The sequence below is a fragment of the Alternaria burnsii genome (genome assembly GCF_013036055.1).
Source record: "Alternaria burnsii strain CBS107.38 chromosome Unknown 744, whole genome shotgun sequence".
NCBI lineage: Eukaryota > Fungi > Ascomycota > Dothideomycetes > Pleosporales > Pleosporaceae > Alternaria > Alternaria burnsii.
The window spans coordinates 537545-557385 of NW_024066119.1; the positions used below are offsets into that span (position 1 = coordinate 537545).

The window sequence follows — 19841 nt, forward strand, 5'->3', positions numbered from 1 at the left end:
ACATCGTCCGAACAGGCGTCAGAGATAGTGCATCGCGATGTAGCTCGTGGACTTGGTAAACCTTGGGGTTCATGCACGAGGAGTGGAGGAGTGCGGGGAAACTGCACCGGTGGTGTTTAATTCGGCAGAACACAACACGAGGGAAACGCGGCCCAGAGGTACCGCCTTATTGTACCACAATGTCTCGTAAGCCGGCAGCCTTTCTGGCGTTCACTCACGCTGCTTTCTGGCATTATTTCCAGCTGCTAACCCTATCTTCTTTTGAAAGAAACTCAAGAATCGCTGGCAGATGCGGGTACCTGACTTCCCCCTTTGCTCATTGTCATTCGAGACGGCATGAACTGCGTCGCTGGCTATAGGGTGCTTGCCCTTCGCCCGCAGCGGGGCAGCTTACTTGCTACCTTGAAGCCGTGTGCTTCTCTCTCTACATTGAAACCAACACCAGTGCTGGGACGTAGAGATGGTTCAAAACATACTTTGGCTACCACGAGCCTTCGGAACCTTACCCGCCCGCGCCCGCTGTCCCTGCAGCAGCATGTCTCGCATGTTACGGCTGTTGTGCGGTATGCATCCGGGCAGGCATCGGAGCCGCACGACGAGGAGTTACCTAACACCCCGCCGTTCACCGCAGGCCCTTACTCCAACCTCACTATTGGAGTACCCAAGGAAAGCTATCCTGGCGAGAGGCGGGTAGCAATCACGCCACAGGTAACGTTTCCCTATACTGACTAGACGTGAGACATGCGCTTACTTTGCATCTTCGGCCTTATAGAATGTTAAGCTTCTACTCAAGAAAGGCTTCTCTCGCATCTTGATTGAGCGTGGTGCTGGCAGTGCCGGTACCTTTACTGACGAAGCCTATGAGCAAGCTGGGGCGCAGACTGTTGATCGCAGAAGTGTCTTCTCCGAGAGTGACATTTTGCTCAAAGTCCGAGCTCTCAGTATCGATGGAAATGATAGCGAAGTTGACGCTATTCGAGAAGGAGCCACTGTTATATCCATGCTCTACCCAATGCAGAACAAGCCGACCGTAGAACGAATCGCAACCCGAAAGGCCACTGCATTTGCCATGGACATGATCCCACGGATTTCTAGAGCGCAAGTCTTCGATGCACTATCATCTATGGCGAACATCGCTGGTTATAAGGCAGTCTTGGAAGCTTCTAACCATTTCGGACGTTTTCTAACTGGACAGGTAACGGCTGCTGGAAAGATACCTCCCTGTAAAGTTCTAGTCATTGGCGCAGGTGTTGCGGGCCTGAGTGCCATTGCAACTGCTCGACGAATGGGTGCCATTGTCCGTGGTTTCGACACACGATCCGCAGCGCGTGAACAAGTCCAATCTTTAGGTGCGGAATTCATCGAAGTCGACATCTCAGAAGATGGTTCCGGAGCTGGCGGCTATGCCAAAGTCATGTCCAAGGAATTCATCGAAGCAGAGATGAAACTCTTCTATGAACAGTGCCGAGAGGTTGATATTGTCATCACTACAGCCTTGATCCCAGGCAAGCCCGCGCCGAAACTAATAACCAAGGCCATGCTCGGCGCGATGAAACCTGGCTCTGTTGTCGTGGATCTAGCAGCCGAAGCTGGAGGTAACTGCGAAGCTACAGAACCTGGAAAACTGGTAGATTATAGAGGGGTATCAGTCATTGGTTTGTCATCATGATGATTTTGAGCGAGCCAATACTAACCTCAAGCGCAGGTTATACTGACCTTCCGTCTCGCCTGCCAACTCAGTCGTCAACTCTCTATTCAAACAACGTCACCAAGTTCCTGCTTTCACTGACCCCAAAGGAGAAGAAGGAGAAGTACTACGATGTTGATCTTACCGACGAAGTCACTCGCGGTGCTATTGTCACTTACAACGGCAAGATCCTTCCTCCAGCTCCACGTCCAGCTCCTCCACCAGTCCAAGCCAAGCCTGCACCGTCGCCTGCAGACCAGGTTGCAAATGCTGTCGCACTAACACCATGGCAGACCCAGTCTCGGCAAGTAGCCAGCGTCACAGCTGGCATGACTGCTGCTCTGACTTTGGGTAAATTTACAGGTCCGCTGTTCATGTCTAACGCCTTTACGTTCGCACTAGCCAGTCTGATCGGATACCGAGTGGTCTGGGGTGTTGCGCCTGCTTTGCATTCTCCACTCATGAGCGTAACGAATGCCATCTCCGGAATCATAGGTGTTGGCGGCTTGTATGCCATGGGTGGTGGCTACCTTCCTGAAACCATCCCACAAACGCTTGGAGCCTTGTCAGTTTTATTGGCCTTCGTCAACATATCGGGAGGATTCGTAATCTCGAAAAGGATGCTGGATATGTTCAGGCGCCCTACTGACCCCAAGGAGTATCCCTGGCTGTACGCAGTCCCTGCAGCACTCTTTGGTGGTGGCTTCATCGCAGCAGCCTCTACCGGTATGGCAGGTCTGGTCCAAGCAGGCTATCTTGTCAGCAGCATACTCTGCATGACTTCGTTATCAGGGCTTGCATCTCAGACGACTGCGAGGCGAGGTAACATGTTGGGCATACTCGGTGTATTCTCTGGATTCCTCGCGTCTTTGGCCGCTGTCGGCTTCACTTCCGATGTTCTCACTCAATTCGCCGGCCTGGCTACAGTAGGTACTGTCGCTGGGCTAATGATTGGTCGGAGGATTACGCCTACCTCGTTACCTCAAACAGTCGCCGCGCTCCATTCTGTTGTCGGTCTCGCCGCCGTACTCACAAGCATCGGTAGCGTGTTGGGCCATTCTGGAGATATCTCAACCCTTCACATGGTTTCTGCCTACCTTGGTGTTCTCATCGGTGGTGTTACATTCACTGGGTCCATTGTCGCTTTCCTGAAGTTAGCCGCCAAAATGAGCTCGAAACCTTTGGCGTTGCCCGGCCGACATCTGGTCAATAGTACACTGCTTGGAGCGAATGTAGCGACAATGGGTGCTTTCTTAACCTACGCACCGGGTGCACCTCTAATCGGTGCCGCATGTCTCCTCGGCAATGCGGCGCTCTCTTTTGTCAAAGGCTACACAACCACTGCTGCCATCGGTGGAGCAGATATGCCAGTTGTCATCACCGTCCTGAACGCTTATTCTGGGTTCGCATTAGTGGCTGAGGGGTTCATGTTAGACAACCCCTTGCTTACGACAGTTGGTGCTCTGATTGGAGTATCAGGATCGATCCTTTCCTACATCATGTGCGTAGCCATGAACCGATCACTGACCAATGTACTCTTTGGCGGCATAGCTCCCACAGTGCAGTCAGGCTCCAAGATCGAAGGCGAGATAACGAAGACAACATCCGAAGAAACAGCTGAAGCTCTGGTCAACGCAGAGAGCGTCATTATCGTAGTCGGTTACGGCATGGCCGTGTCTAAAGCACAGTACGCGCTTGCGGACTTTGTGAAAAGCCTACGTTCGAAAGGTATAACCGTGCGCTTCGCCATCCATCCTGTCGCGGGGCGAATGCCTGGACAATGTAACGTCCTTCTCGCTGAAGCCTCTGTTCCGTATGACATCGTCCTTGAGATGGATGAGATCAACGACGACTTCCCAGACACGGACGTAACCCTCGTTATCGGTGCGAACGATACAGTGAACCCCATCGCACTAGAGCCTGGTAGTGCAATCGCAGGTATGCCGGTACTGCACGCGTGGAAGAGCAAGCAGGTTGTCATCATGAAGAGAGGCATGGCCAGTGGATACGCCGACGTGCCGAACCCGATGTTCTTCATGGAGAATACAAAGATGTTATTTGGTGATGCTAATGAAAGCTGCAATGGTATGTCAGCTCTAGATCACACCAAGACTTGAAAACACTGCTAACATGATATCAGCTATCAAACGCGCGCTCGAAGAGAAGATCAAGGGGCTATAGATAGACTTTTGCATGAAGGAACAAAGTACTTGCGCAATAGGTCGCTGTATGTAGATTGTCGGATGGAGAGGATACTTGGATAGTCCTAGATAAGCGTACATGGTTCTTGGCGCGCTCGCAGTTTCTTGAAACACAGTCTCACTATGCTGTTCTGCAGGTTCATAGTTCGCGTTGGACCCACGACAAGAAAATCCAGTCGAGTCGAAAGCGGGGCAAACAAACCCCTGTCAAGCCACGGCGCGCAACGCGTCCAGCCGCAGGTGCCGATGACGTATATTGTAACCCATGTAACACTCTTCAAGTCTGGGAAACTTGCAATCGTCGTTTCGACGTATAACGGCTGCTAAGCTCCCCAGCTTTTTCCCGACTACAGATACACATACAAACAGCATTCACGACTAGATACACACCAACAGTAGGTTGAGGTCCTCGTATGCTATGGAATTGTCTTGCTAACGACCACCAGGACCAAGCAGTAACGATCGCAACCATGTCTCTTCCTCTCCTTTTCACGCTCCCGCCCTCCAACCGCCATGAATTTCTTCTTCTAGACACTTCTTCCAAGATCACATTGAAGTCGCTCAACGCACAAATCACTTCTACGATCTCATCGAGCCCTAACTGCGCCGAATGTACGTCGAACAATACATCGCACGCCAGACTGCTCAGTGCACCTGAATAACAACAACCTTGCAGTCATGGCGAAGCACAAGGCTGCTGACGGTCCCAAAGAGACGATTCAAGAATTCAAGATTCACTGGGATACCAAGACAAGAGATGGCAAGATATGGCCCGAATACACCGTAGTGACGGATGAGAACTTCCCAGCGATACTGGAATTGCTCAAGGCGAATCCAGTCATGGGTGTGCTGGAGATCAAGTTGGGTAGTTCGGACTAGATTAGCGTAGCACGAGCAAGTATGAACATTCAGTAGCAATGAAAAGGAATGAGCCAACAATCTGTTTGAGAATTTGATTTTTCGTATACATTACGATGCAACGACGGGAGCATTGCTCAAACGTGGTCGTACTTCGTTACACCCAAAAGCCTATATTCAATACATATGAAAATCTTTAACACCATTGGTGTCGAAGTATGCGCCGGAGGGTAGCCCAGCGTCGAGTAAACCAAGTGGAGGGTATCCGTGTCAAAAGCAACCCATGAAAACGCCGATGTGAAGGCAATGCCGTCGATGCTATACCCTTTGGGTTCCTGCAAGATATGCCGAGAGCGCCGTGTTTGTAGTGTGACCTCGAAGAAACAATACAGCACCAGATGAATTAAACATGTACGCGCCGTAACCACGTCACTTAGGCGACTTCTCTGTCGGCTCGGTGATCATTTGCTGCCAATGAACGAGATCGCGACTCAAAAAGTCCATCATCTGAGTTGTGCTCAGATTCTTGAACTTGGCCAGGTCTGTATCCTCGTCTTTCTGCTGCTCTTGAGCAGGCTCGCCGTTCGTTGTGGGTTGAACAGCCGGAGCCAGACTTCCATGCTTCTCTCCAGTGGCCATCTCAACCTGTCGCTGCGCTATGTAACTTTGCATAGCTCCAGCCGGCCTTCGTATGTCGTTCCAAGACAGCTTCTGCAGACGCCAGTTCTTCGTCTTGGCAGGCTTGTGTCCGGTTGTCCCGTCACTGCTATCGTGCCCATTGGTGGCTCCGTTTGTGACATTCGCTTGCGGAGATTGTGCAACGTCGTTCTTGGGTGAAGTGCCGTTGGTCGCGGGTATGGTATCGCGAGAGTACTGATTTCGACCAAGGCGACCGCGAGCCTTTTGTGGTGGACGTCCACCTCTTCGTGGAGCAGGCGCAGGCTTGGGTTCTGCCATAGGAGTGTCGAGAATTGTCGCCTCGGTGGCAGACGGAGGCATAGCGGGCTCTTCTACGGCAGGTGCGGGACTGGGTTCGTGTTCCTCTATATCTGAAAACCGTTAGCTAACGTTTCGTTTCCTCATTGGCAATAGCTTACCGTCCCCCTTTCTTCGCTCTGCACGCCCTTTTCGTCGATTCGCGGCTTCGTTTCGGCTACTCTCACGTTCCTTTTCACGTTGTTCTTTTTCGCGTTGACTCTTAGCGGCAGCCCCACGAGGTTTCTGTTTCGGAGCGGAGGCTCTTGTGCTATCGTCTTCGGATTCTATCACTGGCGAATTGCTGGGAGAACGAGAACCAGTCCGCTGTCGTTTGATTTCCGGCTTTGTCCTGTTACAAACTTGTTAGCTAGATGTCTCCAATGGCACACGTAGCAGCAAGCAGGACTCACTCTTCACTGTCGTCACGGCTCCGCTTCTTTCGATTGCCGTTCTCTGACGCTGTACCGCCCTCATGCTTGCTTTCTTCGAGTACCTTCCGTAGCACCTCATCTTCATCGTAAGCAGCTCGGCTATTCATCGTCGATCGGCGTTTGCCAAAGGAATCTACGCTCGCCCTGTTGTTGCGGTCCTTGTCTTTGCCTGGATGCCCATCTGATTCCTTGGAAACAGACGATTTGCGATTCTTGCCATGCTGTTGATCGTAGACGGGGAGGTATCTAGAGTACTTTTGCCTATAGAAACGATTCCGTTAGCATTGTGTAAACAAAGCGATTGTGACGCCACAAGGATGCTCAATGGATCGGATGGGGTGGCGCGATATAGAAGAAACTCATGATGAGGTATAAGAATGCAAAGAGCGCGCGAATGAATGCAAGTACATACCCTTTGGGGCTTGTTGTGACCTTGTGGAGGTCTTTCCTGCACTCTTCGCAAAAGTACTCGTCTGGACTGGCAGCTTCGTCCATGATGCCTACACAGCCTCCGTGTTGCCAGACCTTACATATATCGCACTGAATGAAGAGCCCGCCAAGTTCATCGGCTTGGGTGTCGGGGTCCACGAGAGCAGACATGGACTTGGGAGCATCCGATGGCGGACCTGGGTACTCTTGGTAGCCACACACACATCGAGTGACCTCGTCCTCTTCCGCTATCTCATCGTCGAGCTCGTCGTCGAGTTTGGCCGATTCGTTCTCATCATTGTCATGCTCGCGTGTTCGTCGGCGGGTTAGAGGCGGGTCAGGCTGGACGTCATGAGACGCTTCTTCAGGCTCTTCCGAGGAGAGCGAGTGTGGGGTTGATGACTTTGGAGGCGATGTCTGTTTTGCGTTGACTCTCGACGCACGGTCGGTGCGCGCCGATGAGACGGAGGAGGAGGAGTTGCTGTGTGTTGCGACGCTGGGTGGGGGCTGGGTGGTACGAGCCCGCGACGATCGTCGCGGCGACATTGTTCGTGCAAGCTGACGCGGTTTACGAATGCAATAGCTGAGCAATGTACGAGCGGGAGGGAGAGCTGAGGAGCTGGGCGATGTCGGATGCGCTTGGAAGGGCGCCCGAGCGAACTAGATGAGAGGCGGGAGCGAGGACTACAAGGAGGTGGCAGCCAACTGCAACGTGACGTGAGCGATACAAGTCAATGGCAGGGCCGTCGCTATCGCGCAATGACGGCGAGCCCGTCGGCGACACAGGTGTCTGTAGGAGCGCAACGGTGACGGTGCAGGTGCGGAGACAGCGGGCCAAAAGCTCCACGAGCTTCAGAGAGCGACGACGGGATGGGTTGACGACTGGAAAAGAATGCCGAGGTGCGACAGGAACATGATATGGCTTCAAGTGGGCGTCTGGGGCGTTGGACCGGGACAATGCTGTGGGAGTGACCGAGCTGCCAGGACTCGATTTTACTCCTCACGCTCTAGCGGGCGGACGCGAACCTGCGTCAGTGGAGTGAAACGTCAGCCGGACAACATCACGTGACGTGAGTTCATCCGGCCCTTGCAGCCCTGGCATTGCGGATCCGTGCGCGGAAAAGGCCGTCGACGACTTTGGACGCGTAGCAGCAAGAGAGACCAAACACCCACGTCTGCAGCAAGAGTACGTTGAGCGCTTCGAGGAGGGAGTCGGTGAGGGGCACACAAGGGTGCTGGCAGAGGTTTCGATGGTGACAGAAGTTGGCGATCCGCTGCCGATGAGGCAGTCGCGCTAGCTCCCTTTCGCGAGAGGGGTCCCGCCGGCTGCATGCATCGTCAGGACTGTCTTTACAATCTGGCCAAGCATCATGATGCACCTCTGGGGTTATATAAAGGGAAGATTGGGTTTCTTCCTATGTCTGAAGAACTATGTTTTATGGCATCTAGGACGAAGTCACAGTAATGCATGCAGAAAGTACGACGCGCCACGTCACCTGACAGAGACTACTATTTTAATTAAAAACGCGAAACTTGACAACGTTCTCCCTTCGTGAACGTATTCTAATACCCTCTAAGCTAACTTGTTCGTGTAGCACCAAAGTTTTGTATTAGGGGTTTTCTATCTTTTTACAACTTCCAGCGAACATAGAGGGGTCCACACGAACTCTGTAATCTGAACCGCTTTAGGGAGCAATTGTTTCTTGATCTTATGGCTATTGCCCATTGAGCTGACTTGGCATCGACTAGCTACCATCACATTTCTTCTTCTATCGGGATATCCCCAGCAGTAGCTTGACATGATCTACCATACATACCCTCACGAGTCCACCCGTATCCATCAGCGCACTAACGCCATGTTACAAGCGCTACCAAACTTGACGCGAATCTCTTGCTGCAAACCACCCTCAGTATGAAAAGCCTGAATGTCAAATCCATCCTCAGTTAGACTATGCACAAGATCACCACCAAAATCCACCATGTCCATCATCAACACTTGAAAAAACTTCAGCCGCATGAGTTGGTTGATGTTAGGCTTCAGCAACTCGAGAACGCCCTGGCATAGTGAATCGTCACTGTCCAAGGTGTTGCGCCAGATGAGAACTAGTGAGTCCAGGAAGGAGTTGAGAACCGATGTCGCAGGGCTGGCGTCCGGACCTTTGTGGTCGCCCTTGACAGTAGAATTGGAGAAGTCAGTAGGATCTTCGCCGGCGGGGATGCCTATGCTTAGAACCATTCCAGCGATATTGACATACTCTTCTATCGCATGATCGCATAACTTGGCCACATCATACTTCTTGCCGACAATGTAGGCGTGGACGTGAAGGTCCAAAAGCGTGATGTTTGCATGTTCAAGTCGCATGTTGGAGTTGAAGGTATAGTTGCCTTCTTGCATGTACTGGATCATTGCCCCAATAGCATAAGGGAAGTCATCGCGAACGCGGACACAGCGTGTTTGACCTTCCTGTTCGAATAGTTAGTAACCTGGCATTATCAAGTGTGAGTCAATTACTTACTACAGATGGACCGTCCAGCATCGGAGCAAAGAAGCGAGACTCGGTACACAAAAGGTACTTGTCAATCTTCATGACTTGTTTGCCCTTGTCGAAGAAAATCACCACATCGTCTTTCAGAATATGAGAGAAACAACTGTATCGTCGTTAGCATAGACTACGTAACAGAGACAGCCTTTTCTTACTAACGGAGGTCGATAGACTGCAGAACAAAGGCGCTTGTGCGTGTTGCATTGATATTGATAGCCGATTGAAACGTCAACTCTGGCAGATGCCTGTGAGGAGGATCCTGTAGAGACAGAGCCTGGAAGTGAAGCGCACTGGGAGTGAGTGCAGCTCTTTGGCCAACCGGACTAGGTATAGCAATAGTGTCCTGATCTTCATAGATGGCCGGACCAGGTACACATGGATACGCTCCCAAGACCTGCTCATCATGGGGACTTGAGTTCTGATCTTCAGGAATAGTGTAGATTCGCTTAAAGTCATTGGTATCAACCTGTAGCTCGGATAGTCCCCGAAGAGATGAGGTGCGCGGAGGAGGCCGTAGATGACTTTTCGAATCGCCAGGAGGTTCGGTGATTCCTCTTAGCGTGGGAAAGAACAAATCGTCATTTTCTTTGTCAGATCCGAATGAGAACACGGGCGTGTAGAAAAGTTGAGGTGTCGAAGCAGCGGATAGAGCAGCAACGCTGCGTAGCGCCTTGCGATGTGAATGACTAGAGAGATCGGAAGTTCCGTTGAAGGCTTTCCCAAAGGCACGCTTACGGTGTAGCTGCATTTCGTACTGATGTCCAGGCTTGCCGCGGTCAAATCAAGTCGACTGTACCGTGTAGAGTATAAGTAGGTGGGAAACCGCCTCTCATATATCTTTAATATCTGTATGCCCTTGGAAAGCAAGGTGAAGGAGAGAAGGTGACCGGAACGTCTTATCCACGTCCTAGAGGAGGAGAAATTTGGGAGAAAGCTCGGAAGACCGGTGGTGAACGTGAGTGTTTGTCCAGCCTAGTGTTGCCTTTTCTCAAAGTAATATTTCGGGAACAACGCCCTAGCCTCTGAGTGAGAAGTGATGATTACGAGCCCAACGCAGGACTTTGTGGCGGCACTGATTAGTTGTCCAATGTGAAAGGCGTATACTGCTCGCCTTCACTGCCAACGCTATACGTGCTTACGTTGGTGTCCTATTTCCAGCGAGATGCCATTTCTTCAAATAGGTCTGCCCTGAACTCTGGTAGCTCATCCATCGACTCGTATACAAGAGCCATAGTCTTGCCTGTACCGTGGATGAAAGCTTGCACATGATCAGCGCAAAGCTTGATCGCAACCATTTTGAGGTCATCCGCGTTAGCTCTTCGCTCAGGTGCGTAGATCGGGCGAATCGCATGTAACAATTGCTCTTCCTCACCATCGGCAACCAGTACATTACCCGCAAATTCCTCGAATTTTCGAAGTGCGAGCGCCTTCAGACCAGCAACGCCATACCGCTCTGCAAGCATATACACATCCACATGGGAGCGCAAAGTGACGTCTTCAGGTACTGCAAGGTCTGAGCCTGCTAATTGATCAGTGTAGTCGAGCTGGTAACAGTATTGCATCATCGCGGCGACGGCTGCTGGATCATCGGCACTAAGGTCAATGATGCCTTTCGATGATTTCTGCTCATGTCAGCGTAGTTGAGGTGAATGACGGGACTCAACGCACTGGCGATACAACGACGGCGCAAACTCTGGCAAACCACCGCGAGTGATAGCACATAATCGCCCTATCGACATGATAGACGTCCCTCTTAGATCGCACGACTAGATCGGAACACTGCTCTCCTGTAGCAGGAGGCGAAGGCGCGTTCACAATGGGCTCGGGAGGGGATGCGACAACCAGTGTAGGAGCTGAAGTTGGCAGTGCCTCAACTTGTGGCGAATGAACCTCTTGTGGCTTGCTTTTTTGCAAAAACCGTCGGGCGATTGAGCTATTGGAGAAGGTTTTGCGATGTTTCGGACGGTAAGTTTGGTTGCTTACTGAAGCAGCGGAAGAGGCTGCTGTAGACACAGAGGCGTTGGAACTGGTTGAAGAAGTTCGATGCAGACAGCCGAAGGACGCGTCTGAAGAAGCTGTACTAAGTCTGGACGACAGCTCGGTGCGGGCTACACTTTCGCGCTTTGAGCCGTAGATAGAAGGATCGAGCCTGATAGTTGTAAGCAGACGTCCTATCGGGCCTCAAAGGACACACTCACACATTGCTATTAACAAATACTGGCGTTACAAACATCTTGGCAAAGATTGACAGATGCAAGGATATTGTGTAGGGTCAGTTCAATACGAGTTGTGTTGAACCTCACCGAGACTTCGTGTTTACTGCAATAGAGCAAAAGATCACAGAAGGGATTACATCTCTATCCGCACTGCTGCTGTATATACACACTTACAATTCCGCCCTCTCGGCGTTCAGAATTTAGACAACTCATGACCACATGGACAGAAGGGTAAAGCACAGGAAGAAACTCACCTAGCTTCCGGCACGGAGGGTGCAAAAAAGAGCATTCTGATATGAAGCTCGTTAACTGAACCAATAGCCGCAGATGCATATATTAGCCTTAGCCCCGGGCGAACCAGGATTATGAGGCTTATCGATAGTGCTTTAATACCGAAGATGCATATTCGTGGAACGAGAACAGCCGGGCGCACTCCACTGGGAGATTGTGGGGTAGCTCCCGCATGGCATTTTTGAAAGCAGTCAGCAGACTGTAGCTGAAACGGATATTCTTCTTAACCTCGCATGACACTAGTTCTAAGAAGACGGGTGCGCTCGCCCCTCTTCTCATGTAAAATTGCCCGATATTCCAAAAGGAAGATCAGTCGCATCAACGACTCACAAAGGTATTGCGACGTGGCGTGCTTGTTACGACGACGACGACGACCGACTTGGAAGCCCCAGGGACATTTGTATCATCATGCACTTATAGGTTGGATTCGCATTACAATCTGAGAACATTCGTGCACCAGGACGTGTTCGCTGTTTTAGATTGCGGATCAGGGAGCGTCTCGTGGCATCGTGGCGTCATGTCGTGGAAGAATCCGCCCGGTCACTTCTTCCATGTCTAAACCCGCAATTGAGGCTCAACTGGCCCGGTGGCGATACACTAGAACACGTCGTGTCTTTTCGTCGGAAGTATGTCGAGATGCACGTTATAGTCCCATATTTTGAATGCCGATGTTCCCCAGCATTGTAATCATGTAACGCGGCCCACGTGCACGGGTGTTGGCATCGGTGATGTCATTGTCGCGACCAGAAGGGCCGAACAGCAACAGAACGATTCATTGGCTCTTCAGACCTCTCCACTCCACAATGCGTCATATCTCGCGCTTTGATACTGATATCTTTTCATTGGTAATGGCCTGCATCTGGATGCCGCTTACATCTACATCTGCAGATCGCGAACAGGTGGGAGAAAGTGCATCATAGCGGCAAGATGAACCAATCACTCTTGAGGCATTGTCACTGCCGTCAAACGTCGCCACCAACTTTGACGTCGCCAATCTCCCGATCTGCTATCAAGCAACGGGAGTCCTAGCCTAACCCGTACAGGGCTGGCAGGTAGGCCTAGACTGACAGATCTCTAAGCGTCATTGAGCATACTACGCCTAGCTAGTGTGATGATGATGCGTTCCAACATGGGAATTGCTGTAATGCGGCTGGGGCGTTATCGAGAACTGATATAAGTAGATTCCTGGACGCCTCTGACGGACGTTTATTCACACCAGTAATTTTTCCATCTTTTGATACCCAAACACATCAATATTCATCATGCCTGGAAACGCGAATGGAATGAACGGCACCAATGGCCACACTCAGCATGCTCCGACTGGGTCAAAGAATGGTGACCAGTTCCGCAGCTACGCAGACGACCGCAACGCCTCATCAGAGGATGTTGTTTACACCACCGCCAACGGTGTGCCATACCCCCATCCGTATGAGAGCCAAAGAGTAGGCGAGAACGGCCCTCTGCTGCTCCAAGACCACCACCTTATCGACCTTCTATCACATTTCGATCGTGAGCGTATCCCGGAACGAGTAGTTCACGCCAAGGGCGCTGGCGCCCACGGTACCTATACAACCACAGAATCATTCGAGGATCTGTGTATGGCAGACATTTTCAAGCAAGGCAAATCTTGCCCCGTCACGGTTCGGTTCTCGACTGTCGGTGGTGAGTCTGGCTCGCATGACTGCGCACGTGATCCAAGAGGGTTCAGTGTAAAGTTCCGCACCGACGAGGGCAACTGGGATGTAGTCGCAAACAACACTCCTGTTTTCTTTATTCGTGACGCCGCCAAGTTCCCTCACTTTATTGTAAGCATATGCGCACTGTTCTTCGTGGTTCCGCCAGTTGCTAACTTCTATGCAGCACACTCAGAAGCGTCATCCATCAACCCACCTCACCCATGCTGACGACGCGACCAACTTCTGGGACTTCGCTTCGCAAAACCCAGAGTCCGCGCATCAGTTCTTGATTCTTTTCGGTGATCGAGGTATTCCTGATGGTTACCGCAAAATGCACGGATACCATGGCCACACCCATAAACTGCAAAGTAAAGACGGTAAAATTTCCTACTGCCAATTGCATTTCAAGTCAAAACAGGGCACTGGATTCATTACCCAGGAAGACTCGGCGAATTACAGTCCGGACTATTCCACAAAGGATTTGTATCAAGCCATCGAGAAGGGCGATTTTCCTGGCTGGGATGTCATGTTCCAAACCATGACACTTCAGCAAGCTGAGGAAGTTTGGGAGAAGCAGAAGATTAACGTGTTTGATATGACACATGTTTGGCCCCAGGATCAGTTTCCGTTGCGCAAAGTCGGAGAATTCTTTCTCAACGAGAATCCAACGAATTATTTCGCAGAAGTTGAGCAAGTTGCATTCAATCCTGCGCATCTTGTAAGTAATGTTGACGTACGAACTCTGTTTGAGACACATACTGACTTTGTACACCAATTTCCAGGTTCCAGGTATCGAGCCTAGTGCGGACCCTCTGTTGCAATCGCGCCTGTTCTCCTACCCTGATACGCACCGCCACCGCATTGGCGCCAACTATCAACAGTTACCTGTGAACCAGCCTCGTGTTCCCTTCCGTATGGGCAATTTCCAACGCGATGGTAACATGGCTTTCTACAATCAGGGATCTCGTCCCAACTACCTGTCATCGATTCAGCCGATTTCTTTCAAGGAGAGGACTGTCGATCTTGACAAAGTTCACGGAAAATTTACAGGCGAGGCGATCACCTTCCTGTCTGAGATCAGACCGGAAGACTTTAACGCACCACGCAAGTTGTGGGAGAAGGTCTTTGATGACGGCGCTAAGGAGCGCTTCATCAAAAACATCTCTGGCCATATGGAGACTGTGACGGATAAGGAGATTATCAAGCGCCAGATTGCTATCTTCAGGGAGGTGTCTGAAGACATTGCTTCACGCATGGAGAAGGCGACTGGTGTTCAGGGCTACTCTGGTATTGCCGGCTTACGCTTCAATGGTACACACAACGGTATGGCCAAGTCACAGGATAACAAGGTTGCGAACGGAATGACTGGTCTTTCTGTGAAGTACCAGGAGAAGAACAAGACCAACGGTGCACCAGTTCCAGGCAGCCACCAACAGGTTAAGGTCTAAGTGTTGTTCACTTGGGTCACGCGACAATACTGTTTCTTTAGCAAGTCTAGTAATATATATTATAACACGATCATTGTCATTCATGTTTCTGATGTGCTTGTGTACGTACTGCCTATTGTCAATTCTGCTGCAACCACAATATTAAAGACAAACGTCACAGGACGCATGTGTGTCGCTTAGAAATGGGGGGTAACGTCCACACGCCGACACTGAGTGTTAAAAATATTGATGGTATCGAGATTGACTGTTCGCAAACACTACTCATTCAGTGCGCTAATGGCCTCACTCTCAATTATCCGTTTCACATCATCACGTGCGACAACGCCATCGATTACCCTCGCATAGCTCAGATATGTCTCCCTCATACCCATCTTCAGCATATTGCCCCAACGGTAGAAGACGAGGAGATACGCGTCCACGACAGTAAAACCATCACCAACCGCCCAAGTCTTGCCTTCTAAATTCTGCTCGATATGTTCGAAACACGCTCGAACATGTTCACGGCCTTTTGCTCGTATAGCATCAAACATTGCTTCGTCTCCGACAAACCGACCGGGCCTAAACACGCATCCAAATGCCTGCCCATGTAACGTCCCGCAAAGCCATGTTATCCACTCTTGTGCTCTCGCTTGCGCAATCAACCCTTTTCCCAGTAATCCTTTCTCTGGAGCCAGCGCAGCGATTACGGAGAGGATGGCGGGTGTCTCGGTAATGAGCTCACCGTCTACCTCAAGGATTGGGACGCGGCCTTTAGGGTTTAGATGAAGATGGGAAGCGGGGAAACCACGAGCAGCGTTGAGATTTGTGGTGGAGAAGGGAAGACCCGAGGCTTGGAGTGCGATATGAGTGGCTAGCGAACAAGACCCTGGTGTGTGGTAGAGGTGGAGAGTTGGCGACATGATGTTAGCAATGATGGTTGCTATCAAAGCTATTCAGGTTGGTGGTAGATTGGGATACTTGGGTGCGCAAAGCCAAAGTCAATGGGTGGTATTGGTAAGTCTTAAAGTCTCATCTGATAATTTACCAAGTCTGCAGTTATGGTGGGTTGTCAGCCTCGAGGTAGTGGGGCTGTGCCACATCTACGAACGAATGCCTCAGCCGCACCTGCCCTCGTGTTCCCTCCACGTCACTTCCGCTCGAGCATCACTTTGTCAGCTTCTGGCCTGAATAGTAGCCACAATCGATCTCAGTAGGCCGTCTGCCAAACTTCATAATGTTACACCATGTGTAGGCCATAGACCGGTCACTGGGGCAAGCTTTGGCGAGTAGGCAACATGGACAGTATCCTTCGTCTAAGACGTTCGCTAGGCTCTCGTTAGCTTACCAAATGGCAACCACATAGTGTGTTCGAAGGCACGTGCAAGCAATAACAAACAAATGTCTTCGTAAGATTTCGATGACCAGACGCCTGACAGTTGTCAAACAACATCAAGGTCGAAACCCACTTCTATTAACGCCCGGAACACCTTCTAAGTCATTACTACTGCGTTACAGCCCTCAATCCTTGTAACACCAAACCAAACATAACACCCCTCGCAACCCTAGGTTCCTGCAAACAATCAAACACCTTACCCAATGCCTCTCCACTAGCAGCCTGTCCCATAACACTCGTTAGCGCTTGAGGCATACCCCTCTCCATCAACAACTTCTTTGCTTTGATCCTCAACTTCTCCTTCTCTTCTTCGCTCATCTCCTTGGGCCATGTTTTCAGCTCCTCTTCTGTTGGCAACCCGTTCTCCCGGATCTTTCTAATATGGTATGCTAGGCCAGCGTCAGAGGCGTTGTCGTCGAGAACGGTGGTCTGCAGGAGCGATGTGATGGAAGAGAGCTGTGGGTTTCCGGGTCGCAGGAGAAATGATTTTGCGGCGTTGAGGAGCGTGCGGCGGAGTGTCCAGGCGGAGGAGAGAGTGTAGAGTTCATTTATGACTGCGAAAAACAGTTCGATGAGGACTGTGGTCTCGGGCTCGGACAATGGCGTGTGCATGGTTGCTGTACGGGATTTGAGTGGTGATTTGGCCGGAGAAGAGATCAACGATGGAGCTGAGGGTCGACGAGGTAGTGAGGGCACAGATTCTGTTGATAGCCTCGAAGACTGCGAAGGCTTATGGGCGTGTGCTGGCTCTGATTGATTGCGCATCGTGCTATAGTCATCGGATATTTCGCTAGGCATTGGTGGCAAGTTGATGAGTTGATCACCTCCCATCATGGGACTGAGATCTTCGATTTTCTCACGCATGCTTGGTGCGCGACTATTGCTCCGGGAGCCATACCTGGAGGATCTCCCGGAACGTTTGCCATCGCCGTCAGGATTATAAGATGGTCGGCGTTCCATGGGCGCCTCACGACCTGGTTGCTGATCGATGACGGGCGAATGAGGATCGCGTACAGAATCTATGGATGTACGTTTGGTTACCAGGGACAAGGTGCTCTCTGAACGAATATGCGTAGGAAGTTCGGAAACGGTCGACTCTGCTCTGCTTTGTCGTGTTTGGATTGGCGCCGTGTTGGACGATGTACGACTTAGGGGACTTCCGGTTGCGTTCGCATTGGCGATGTTGCTGACTGACTCGCGGTTCTTCTTTCCTGAAAGCGGTGCTGCTACGCTACCTAGTACTCCAGTAACACCACCGAAAAGAGCCTTGCCACCACCAGCAACTTCTTTGGGGGCCTTTGAAAGTACGCCCATCATCCCCTTACCAACTGTGTCGAAGGTCTGACCCGCCCAACCGATTCCTGGAAAGCCACCACCAGGGGTCTTTCCGGAGCCCAATTCTTTGTCCAAGAAGCGCTTCATACCTTCACTTTCAGCAAGTGGTTGGTATTTTACGGCATCGTTGAGATAGCGCTCCAACTCTCCACGCAATGACGCCTTGGTGTGACCTTTCCATGGTGGCAGTGTAGCGTGTGCTTCGTTGAAGCCTGCAGTGCCGGTGATAGCTGCTATCCGACGTATGACCTCATGTAATGTTTCAAACTCGGCGTACTTGCGTGCCGTCATCCACCCAGTGTGGTGGTTTGACTTTGGTTCGATCTGAATCAGATACTCTGCCGTTGGTTTGGCCTTGATCGTGCCCTTCTCTCCAGGCATGCTATCGTCAAAGATCGACATGGTACTGTTGTGCAGTGTTAGTGGTGGCGGCGCAGGAGGCGGGTTGTCCATAAGTGCGGTAGGCGGTTGGGGTAGTACAAGCTGGTCGAAGCTTGTGAATGCTTTCTTCTCTTCTTGGGCCGGTGGTTCTTCGGAGCCCCTTGGTGGAGATGCTGGTGTGGCTTCTGAGAAGGATCGACCAGAAAGCCCAGATATGCCCAAGTCCGTATGGTCGGCATCACCATGCGCGTCGCTCTCCGAAGACGACGGGGTGACTATCCCTTGAGTGGTACTCTCGGATTGGTCATCGTTCAGGGTTGACGTGGATGCACTTTGCCGTTGCTGCTCCTTGAGCCGCTTTGCATCTTCTTCAGCAATCATCTGACTCAGAAGCTGAGCCTCTCGCATTGCATCGTCCATGGCCTCCTGGGCTTTGCTCATGACGCGCTTGTGTTCCCTCTTCTCAGCCGTGGCCACTGTTTCTGTGTCGTCGAATTCCTTCTGTGCAGCCTTCTTTACATTCTGCAATTGTTCTGAAGAACCCTCGACGCCTGCGTCAATGGCATTCAGGAGCTCCGGCTCGCCTTCTTCCAAGAGATAGACGATCCATCCATTGATCCACTCTGGCTTGGAACAGCTCACGACAATCATCTCAAGGATAAGCTTGGCTAGTATTTGGTGTAGGAAGGTCCGTGCCGGCATGCAGTTGTCTAAGACGCGTACAGCGAGTTAGCGTAGGCGCATGGGTTCGGCATAGCAAATGTACTCACACGTCTTTGGTTCCAAGTAGTTCTGTAGAATATCTTCAGCTGCCACACTGAACTGCTTCATCTGGTATTCTGGGTCCAAAATGTTGGCCAGGGTGCTATCTCGCTTCATCTTGAGGTATATGTCGACTGCTTCAGTCGGCACATCGCCGGGCGAGGCTTGGATTGCAGCGGCGATCTCTTGCAGCAATATGATGAAGAAGGAGGATGAGCGCGTCACAAAGTCAAGGAAGTTGTCGGCTGGTCGCTTTCGGGACAGGTGTGCAGAGATGGAAAGCATGAAAGCGGTGAAGGTCTGGCGGCACGAGTTGGGGAACGAGTCTTCGAAGGGCAGTAGGGGTGAATACCACCACCTGCGTTATATTAGAACAGCATCTAGACACTGCGCGGAGGACATACTTGACATAGTCACGAATGACTGCATCCGTCAACTCCGCCAGCGCAGCGGCCGTCTCTGGCTTGAAGCCCGAGTAGTCGAGCGTCTTGCCCGAGTACAGCTGCACGTTGAAGTCGGAGCTGGCGTCTCTGGTGTGGCTCTGCTCGTGCGTCTTGTCGCTCCGCCAGTCGAGCACACGCTGCGCTATGTCGACGGCCAGTTGCCGCTTCCTCGCGTCGGCCCTCTTTCCCTGTGTCTCCCTGCTGTCGCCGCCATGGTGCCCCTCCCACGTCGCGTGCAGGACAACGCCGCCTACAACGCCTATGAGGACCAGCCCAACGCGGCCGAGGATGAGATAGGTGCCTGCGCCTAGGCCGGCCAGACAGGCGCCGAGCGTCTCATTGCTCGCCGTCGCCAAGAAGTGAAGGGTGCGATCTGTGAGGGCCTTGACGTCCAAGGGCGGCGCGCTCGACTCTGTCTTTGTCGCGTCCCTCTCCGGCGTCACGGCGGAGCCATCGGCGAGCGAGTCATGGTGGTCATGGAGTGCGGAGGTGGGCGGGCTCGGGGGTGGCTGAACGGGGTCGCTCATGGTGGTTGGATGCGCGCCAACATTGGGGTTTGCTGCTGTGCTGGGGAGAGTTGTGACCTGCACTCAGGCATGGTACAGTGCAGCAGACTGGAATAGGTGGCGTCTCCAACGGCTGACCATGGCGTTCTGGCCGTTTCACAGCTGCCGCTTGTTGATCGCAGAGCGCTGAATAGTTGCGCCGAGCCCGCCCCGAGCGTTGAATATCTATTTTCGAATCCCAACATCGCTCCCATCTTCCCTCGCACCCGCCGCCTGTAGCAGCC

The 19841-nt window shown here is 51.8% G+C and overlaps 6 protein-coding genes across 6 annotated transcripts; 3 read left to right on the plus strand and 3 right to left on the minus strand.

Annotated features, from left to right (window-relative positions):
* Window positions 1–336: 336 nt before the first annotated feature.
* GT037_008644 (pntb-domain-containing protein) lies at window positions 337–3868 on the plus strand (the record flags this gene model as incomplete). The annotated part of the gene is made up of 4 exons (XM_038933691.1): window positions 337–708; window positions 773–1655; window positions 1706–3772; window positions 3828–3868. The coding sequence occupies 4 exons, from the start codon at window positions 337–339 to the stop codon at window positions 3866–3868; spliced, it is 3363 nt and encodes a 1120-aa protein (XP_038783656.1).
* A 490-nt stretch (window positions 3869–4358) lies between these two features.
* GT037_008645 (uncharacterized protein) lies at window positions 4359–4767 on the plus strand (the record flags this gene model as incomplete). The annotated part of the gene is made up of 2 exons (XM_038933692.1): window positions 4359–4500; window positions 4565–4767. The coding sequence occupies 2 exons, from the start codon at window positions 4359–4361 to the stop codon at window positions 4765–4767; spliced, it is 345 nt and encodes a 114-aa protein (XP_038783657.1).
* A 408-nt stretch (window positions 4768–5175) lies between these two features.
* Window positions 5176–7130, minus strand: GT037_008646 (phd-finger motif-containing protein; the record flags this gene model as incomplete). The annotated part of the gene is made up of 4 exons (XM_038933693.1): window positions 5176–5795; window positions 5844–6073; window positions 6135–6416; window positions 6568–7130. 4 exons carry the CDS (start codon window positions 7128–7130, stop codon window positions 5176–5178), a joined length of 1695 nt encoding a protein of 564 aa, XP_038783658.1.
* Window positions 7131–8424: 1294 nt separating this feature from the next.
* GT037_008647 (uncharacterized protein) lies at window positions 8425–11360 on the minus strand (the record flags this gene model as incomplete). Its single annotated transcript, XM_038933694.1, has 6 exons — window positions 8425–9048; window positions 9101–9233; window positions 9283–9893; window positions 10351–10749; window positions 10796–11276; window positions 11326–11360. The coding sequence occupies 6 exons, from the start codon at window positions 11358–11360 to the stop codon at window positions 8425–8427; spliced, it is 2283 nt and encodes a 760-aa protein (XP_038783659.1).
* A 1536-nt stretch (window positions 11361–12896) lies between these two features.
* On the plus strand, window positions 12897–14758 carry GT037_008648 (peroxisomal catalase; the record flags this gene model as incomplete). Its single annotated transcript, XM_038933695.1, has 3 exons — window positions 12897–13439; window positions 13495–14028; window positions 14093–14758. The coding sequence occupies 3 exons, from the start codon at window positions 12897–12899 to the stop codon at window positions 14756–14758; spliced, it is 1743 nt and encodes a 580-aa protein (XP_038783660.1).
* Window positions 14759–15015: 257 nt separating this feature from the next.
* Window positions 15016–19578, minus strand: GT037_008649 (px domain-containing protein; the record flags this gene model as incomplete). Its single annotated transcript, XM_038933696.1, has 4 exons — window positions 15016–15677; window positions 16331–18556; window positions 18617–18966; window positions 19013–19578. The coding sequence occupies 4 exons, from the start codon at window positions 19576–19578 to the stop codon at window positions 15016–15018; spliced, it is 3804 nt and encodes a 1267-aa protein (XP_038783661.1).
* Window positions 19579–19841: the final 263 nt, after the last annotated feature.